Source organism: Saccopteryx leptura, chromosome 5 (genome assembly GCF_036850995.1).
Source record: "Saccopteryx leptura isolate mSacLep1 chromosome 5, mSacLep1_pri_phased_curated, whole genome shotgun sequence".
In the NCBI taxonomy this organism is placed as follows: Eukaryota; Metazoa; Chordata; class Mammalia; order Chiroptera; family Emballonuridae; genus Saccopteryx; species Saccopteryx leptura.
This window is the reverse complement of record NC_089507.1, coordinates 13,135,311-13,142,656: the sequence shown is the minus strand read 5'-3', so window position 1 is coordinate 13,142,656 and position 7,346 is coordinate 13,135,311. Positions and strand designations below refer to the sequence as shown.

General features: G+C 47.0%; 1 protein-coding gene across 5 annotated transcripts in view; it reads right to left on the bottom strand.

Annotated features, from left to right (window-relative positions):
* Positions 1-215: 215 nt before the first annotated feature.
* Positions 216-7,346, bottom strand: part of SLIT2 (slit guidance ligand 2) — a 349,041-nt gene continuing 341,910 nt past the window's right edge. For all 5 annotated transcript variants that reach the window (XM_066384206.1, XM_066384207.1, XM_066384204.1 and 2 more), the window contains 3 exons: positions 3,572-3,863; positions 3,148-3,359; positions 216-2,020 (listed from right to left, as the gene is read on the bottom strand). In XM_066384206.1, coding sequence (XP_066240303.1) covers positions 1,779-2,020; positions 3,148-3,359; positions 3,572-3,863 — 746 coding nt within the window. In that variant the 3' untranslated portion in view covers positions 216-1,778. The remainder of the gene's footprint in view (positions 2,021-3,147; positions 3,360-3,571; positions 3,864-7,346) is intronic.

The following is a 7,346-nucleotide window of genomic DNA, read 5'->3' as shown; positions in this document are numbered from 1 at the left end:
CGCTTCTCCTGTGTGCCCTGGCCGGGAATCAAACCCGGGACTTCTGCACGCCAGGCCGACGCTCTACCACTGAGCCAACCGCCCAGGGCGCAAACCAAATTCTGACAACAACAAGTACAGGTTTTCCTCTCTGTTCTTTCCGTATCACTCCGATTAAAGAATCCTTAAGGAGGGGACTCTAAATGTTGTGCAATTTTTAAAAAATCACCAAGCTGTTAATGCAGTAAATATCTGTTTAATTTACAAACATCAGTAGTGTAACTGATATTAGTCTGGAGAAAGACAAAGCACAGTGAATTATACATGTACATCTAATTTTCTTTGTAGAAAAAGTTTTTTTGGAAAGAAACATCTGCATCTTTACAGGGTACCCTGGGACTTGAAGGAGGGAAGAGCACAGTCCACTATAAATCATTATCAATTCTACATTGTAATTTAGCAGCAAACATGTTAACATGGGAACATTAAGGTATCATAAAGGAGCTTTATTGCTTGGGGGGAAAAATATCACAGTTCTTGACATTACTGCCTTTTCTCTCACCACCCCCTCCCTCCCTTCCCCAGCAAAAGGGCCAAAAAGGTCAAGGAAGAATTAATTTGTAAAAGATCTACTTTCTAGTGTCCATTACTCCACACCATCATTTCTGTTCTGTGAGGACAGGTGGCAGAGGGACCGCTTCTCTCTGTACAAGGGCCACCTCACACATAGGCTTGACACACTCTCTCTCTGCAGGTGTCCTGAGTGAGGCCAGTAGGTCAGTGACACCAGTGGTCAGATGTCAGAGTAAACAACAGACCAACACATATTTATCCCAAGATAACACCCTATGTTAGTACTATTGCCAAAAAAAAAAAACCCTCCTGATTTTTAAGTATGAAAAATGTACAAAAATATCAGGACAATTATAAATTAATATATATTAAAGCATCAAGAAACAGCAAAAAGGGTGGCCTAAAATGTTAAGTACAATGTACTTTGATACAATAAATATTTCTCATCGAAACTGAATACTGTATAGGGCTGTTTAGAACTCATAGAAACAAAAAAAAATTCATATTATTACTAATTTATTTATCAATAATCTATTGGTTCTTTATCATCTCCTTTATCGTTTATATTACAAAAAATTAATACTGGAAAACGGTAGATAATAAACACTTCTGTGTGCTTCTCCTGCTAGCATGCTGACGTTGACCAAGAAGATACAATTTTAGCACTCCCATCTTCTCTCAGGAACGGAACCCAGCTTTTCAAGACATTCGATACTTTGCACAAAATATTTCTCGTCCGTTTGTTCTATCTGTGAGTCCTGAGTTCCACTCCTCTGCCTCGCATGCTCACTCACACATGTGTGCTTGGTGTGTCCCCGAGAACCGCAGAGGCGGCCGAGGGCTACGCTCTGGTCAAGGTCACGTTAGCGCGCGGGGCGTCACGTTAGCGCGCGGTGGCCCCGCTCCCTTGCGTGTGCTTCCGCTCGCTGGTCTTCAGCAACTCGCAGGGACAAGCCCGAGCTGCCACTGTTCCCGCTGTGGTTGTCATGCCTCCGAGGTTATCTCCCTTCACGCTTCTCCAGCGTTGGGGAAGCTGTAGTTCAAGCATTTCTAGTCTTGTTTTTTATTTTTCCAAATGCAGAAAAAAAAAAAGTCTTTATTCTCATAATAAAAATAAGTCTGTTTTGTATTTTACAATATATTTCAAATATTTCCACTATGAAGCATTCGTGAGTCCAATGTGGTCAAGGAGGAGGCAGCATCTTCCAAAGACAGCGGCCGCCAGGTTAGGAGGGGCACCTGGTGCAGCCGCACTTGACCACCTTCTCGACCTCGTCCACAAAGGAGGACCCGTCAGTGCATTCGAACGAGTATTTCCGCCGCTTGCTCCGCAGGGGCCCGCAGCACTGGCCGCCCGCGCACCCGCCGCGGCACTCCAGCCGGGAGACCTTCTTGGTGGTCTGGCACGCCGCGTAGCCCTGCTGCTTTTGGTAATAATCTCTTATCCGCTCCCCTTGACAAGAGACTTCTAGGGAAGAACACAAAGCACGAGCACTTTAAGTAAAGGCAGTCACTGTAAATCATGCCGAGTGACCAAGAATCCACATCTGGATCCAGGAGGTGGCGCTTTTGCTTCCTGTTTGCAACTGCTATTGTGTTATGCTTATGGTATGTATTAGGGACTCGTGGTACAGTGGCCTGCTGTGCTTTGAAAAAGAAAATGCTTCTTTTTGGCATTTTCAGCAGAGTGAATACTATAAATACTATAGTTATGAACTACAAATATATAATATGGCCATTGGACTGACAAGAAAATTAGATTCCTAAACCTTTTCCTTTATGGCAAAAATACACATCTTCTGTTTTTTTACACTCCCAACAGCTGGTTCTGTTTACTGCAGGGAGCAGTTTCAGAGAGGATGCAATTTAATTTATTAGACCTGGGGTTTAATATCATTCAATCTGTTACTTAATACAAGTAACGTTCCACTAACTTCTTAAATTACCCTGGTAGGACCTAGTTCAAAAAGAGCCATCTGCTAAACGCCTCCATGGGCACGTTCCTCTTGTGTCGTCTCCCTGGTACACCCAACAATACCTGCGCCAGCTGGCGCCAGGGCGTTCTGGTCACGCGGACACGGGGGAGGGGAAAGGTGGGTGGGCACACCAGCCTGTTCCCATCCCTCCCGCCTGCATGGTGTGCTGCGTGTGATGCACCAGTTTGGTTCTAAGGTCTGACTTGATTTTATCCTAAAACCAGAGCGGAAGTATCAGCTCCCTCTTCCGTGTGTCAGAAGACAAATTAATAATGTATTTGGTGAGAACGTCAGGGAAAGGTAAAGACGGAGTCAGGTTAAGGGTGTTTCTACGGAAGGCAGAAAGGAGGGTTTGCACAGCAAGTCAAGTTGTGAGCAGACATCGAGGTCCGGGTAACGTTTTGCAGTGAAGGTTCAGGACAGTTCACATCGGCTGCCTTCGTGACATTGGGAAATAAGTCAGCAGCGGCAACCACAAGTCGCGCAGAGACCTGGCATTCCCCCCATCGCTCCCCTCTCTCTGGTTCCCATTCCGCCTCCCTTTCTCTTGCTCTCTCTTCGAAGATGAGGCCCCTCCTGCTTTCCTAAGACAGGGTGGTGCCCAGCGGGGCTGGCTTACCTCGGTCACAGCTGTCCCCAGTGTACCCACTGCTGCACTCGCAGTAGGGCTGCCCCAGGCCCGAGAGCCTGCACTTCCCGTGCTTGCACTTGATGGCCTGGCAGGGGTTGAACAGATCCTCCTCCTCATCGCAGAGGACGCCCCCGTGGCCCTCCAGGCACTTACAGCTGTAGGAGAACGCGTTGATGGGCAGGCAGGTGCCATGGACGCATCTACAGTGAGGAGGAACGCGGGAATGAGGGTGGGTTAGCAGAAAGGATAAGGATGGAGGGATGATGATAGAAGAAACCTGGAAGAGATAGTTTAAGGGGCTGACTTCCTTCTCCTCCTTCCTTCCTTCCCTCCTTCCTACCCTTCCTTCCATAGGGTTTGCTTTGAGGGTGGCAATATGGGGGTTTGCAACTAACAAGTAGCCCGAACTTACTTGTTTCCGAGACAGGGGTCGTTGGTCCTCTGGTCGCAGAGGGGTCCCGTCCAGCCTTCCTCACACTCGCAGGTGAAGCCCGACTGGCTGCTGGCCTGGCACGTGCCGTGGGCGCACAGCCTCTTGTGGCACGGCTCACAGCCGGGCAGAATGCCGGTCTGCATGGGCACCTTGCGGAAGTCCTGCAGCTCGCTGTTGATATAGAGGTTGCGGATGCAGCCGTGGAAGCTGGTGCCATTCTGCCCGGGCGCCTGGCGCAGCGCTGCCGCCACGTTGTTCTTCCCGGGCATGCCTGCGGGGGGCGACAGCGAGTCAGAGGTCAGGACCTTGAGGGACTCCTCAGTCACCTGCCACTCAGATGCTCTTAGCTCTTCCAGCAGGGTGGCAGTCTGTGTGACACTTCTTTAGGAGAAACTGACGTCATGAGCACCCAGTCATGTGGGTCTCACCCCGGATGCATGTTAGAACCCCACGGGCTCTTTGAAGAAATACTGAAGCTTGAGACCTCAGCCCAGACCTCATTGATGTCATTTTTCTGGGCAGAGCTGGGGAGGGAGAAGAGATGTGTGTTTCTTTGCTTTTGTTATTTAGAAGATGCTCTGGGCAATTGTAAAGCACAGCTAGATAAAGGACCTAGTTCACGGATGGTCACTCTTTAATTTTTAAAATTTGTTTCAAACCAAACCTGATACCGAGGCGTGACCATATAAAACCTAAAAGCACAGCTACTGTCCCTTAAAGCCGGATTGGGAGGGGAAGGGATATGCTGGCTCCTCTTCCCACACTCAGCTCCTCAACCTGAACACCCCCCCCCCCCCGGAGGCCGAGAGAGCCACAAAGCAAGGTTAGCAATCCCCTGACCATGCCTGCCTCTTCAAGACGAAGGGGCCAGGGCCCCGAAAGCTCGGGGGAGGGGGAGGTACTCAGTGTCACCCAACAGGACCGAGTTAGAGTTGGACAGACTCTAACATGTCACAGTGCAGTCCATCCAGATTCAGAGCGTGAGAGCCAGGTGCACAGTGACCGTGTCCCCCGGTCCTGTCGAATTCTAAGCAAGCGACTAACCGGGCTCGGTCTGCACTGATAATGTCCCCGGAGCACAGTGGCGGGGTCAGGGCCTGAAAACCCCCCGTGCTGGCTGTCAGCACAGCACCTCGTTCACACCCGTTCTTTCCTTCTGGCTAATCGAGAGTGAAAGCATCCTCTTCCAAGAAATCGGAAATATAAAAGAAATTCCTCCGAAACCAGAATTTGCAATCTTCGTAGATATTCATTCCACCAGTGACAGTCGTCTAGTAACCCGCATTTGGCAAAACGGAGGAATCTTTCCACGGCCGAAGCCAGATCCTGAAATACTTCCTGGATGGGATCCCAGGACAGGCAGCCGCCCAGGTCGCTGGCACGTCGCTGACGAGGGAACCGGGTCTCGCTTGGTAAACAGAAGCAGATTGGTGGGTTTTTTCCTTTTAGCTTTTCTTCCATGCCATGGGCCATAGCTGGAGGTCAGCCAAGCTCTGCATGTTTTAAAATGACAATCAAGGTATCCAGTGTCCAAGCCGGGGTCCTCTGTTCAACGGTGGCATTAGGAGACTTGTGAGACATGGAGGGGGGGTCTTTATGTGCAGGTCTTAACTGTTGGTTTTTAACCCCATCAGGCAATAAGGTATGTTCTGATGGGGTTATTCTATGGAAAAGCGTAAGATTAGATTGCTTGGTGTCGAGCGAGGCCTATATGGTGTTATTGATAACCGGAGGGAAGGCAAAGCCGCCTCCCTCTTTTGCTTAGAGAATACTTCCGCAAGGGGCCTAAGACACGGTGTCATCATTGAGGAGTGTCCCCATTTTCGAACTGGGAGAAAAAGGAGAGCTTGTTGACCTCTCTCTCCTTTGTTAACTCCGGTGTTCCCGCTGCCTTTGCCACACAGAACCCAGGGCTGCGGGTTTATGATCACCTTGTATGTCTTTTGTCTGAAGAGCCCTTGCACTCAGGGTTGGAAGGAAACGGGTCCACTCTGCTCCCTGGCAGCGAGCGGGGACAGAAGTGGTTTCCCTCAGGCCTGGACAGATGCTGCACTGCATGGACATCCAGCCTCCCCCCCCCCCCCCCCCAGAAAGAGTACCACTGTCAGTTTGGAATCCAAACCATTATTTTTGAAAATGTTATGACCCAGGCATGCCGATTCTGTAATCACCCCCCTATTCTAAGGGGGTCTAAAATACTTAATAAAATGGTTGCTAATGGAATCAAGTGAGGACCAACCCCGGGAATAAACAGAAAGCCGCGACCTCAGGCTGCTTCCCCTCGTGCTCTGCATTCAGGAGCGAGTGGCAGTTCAGGTGGCCTCAGGGGCAGACCGCCCTGGACTCAAATGGGGCGTCTCACTTCATAGCTTTGTGAACCTGGACAAGTTTTATAGCGCCCCCAAGACTGCGTGTCTACAAGGCTGTGAAACAACAACAACAACAAGTCCTACCTACTTCCCGAAGTCTCTGAGGAATAAGACTGGAGAAGAAGCACTGTGCTGGGCACGCAGCCTGTGCTTAGTTAATGACACTTCTCTCACATCTCAGGTACGTCTGTGCCCGGCTTTGCCCAGCCCCGGGCAACAGCTGTTCAGGGTAGTACAGGCACAAGGGGAGGCTTCTGTCTTTTAATGAATCTCACAGTCGTGATTCCCATGAAGAAACGAGATCGGTGAACTTGCGGCACAGACTTCATGTGTGATCCATTTGATTACTTGAAAATGTGTCTGCCTTCCCCACTCCCCTGAGCACAGAAGAGAATTTTTCTTTTCTTTTTTTTTCTTTAACTTTGTATTCTTCGAGCATCTATTAACTTTGTCCTCAACATATGGGAGATACTCAATAAATAGTTACAGAGTGAAGCCAAATACTTTGAACTGTTCCTAAAAAATAAAAACTCTATCAGAGTGCTAAGATTTTCTATTGCAGAAATTATTAAAAATAAAAGTGCCTCGGACATTCAGGACAATTCCAAAAAATGCTGTCGGGAAAGGCTTTGAGGGGTTGAGAAAATTGTGTAGCGGCCGAAGGTTATTATTTTGAAGGGAATCGTGTGAACTTCATGAAAATAACCTATCATGGTGAGGAGATTCGTTACATTGACCTAGTGAAAAGCTTTAGCTTATTAAACTGTAAAATCAGTTAATTTCAACAGTCAGTTCACCTTGATTCAGTGTCATTTAATTCAATTCAATATCACATGCTTTCTTGTTCCTTTGTCTGAAATGAGAAATTCTATGTCTCCAATATCTAGAATTATATTATATTTATTATATCATTATATATACATTATATATTTTATAAATATATATTTATAAATGTTTATAAATAAGTATATATAACTTATGAAATTATATATATTAATATAGTATATATAATATAATGCTATATTATATATACTATATATTATAATATATTATTATATATATAATATATATAATTATATTATATTCTCCAGATAGAAGAGTGGAAGCTCTCTCCTTTCTGGATCCTCCCCTGGGGGCTCCTTCAGAATTTTGCTCATACTTTTTCCCTCACCTTATTTACTCCTGCTTAAAAATAAAGTCCAGAGTCTTTACCACTCCAAGCCTGAATCCACTTTACCAATCCTTCCTCTTGTTCACCAACATTAAGGTTGCAGCTAAACAGAAATACTTTCTATCACCCAGTACAGTTTGTACGTTTAGCTCATTCATTCATTCATTCATTCAATTTCCTTGATAAGCACCTGTTAGACCACATATTCCAGCAT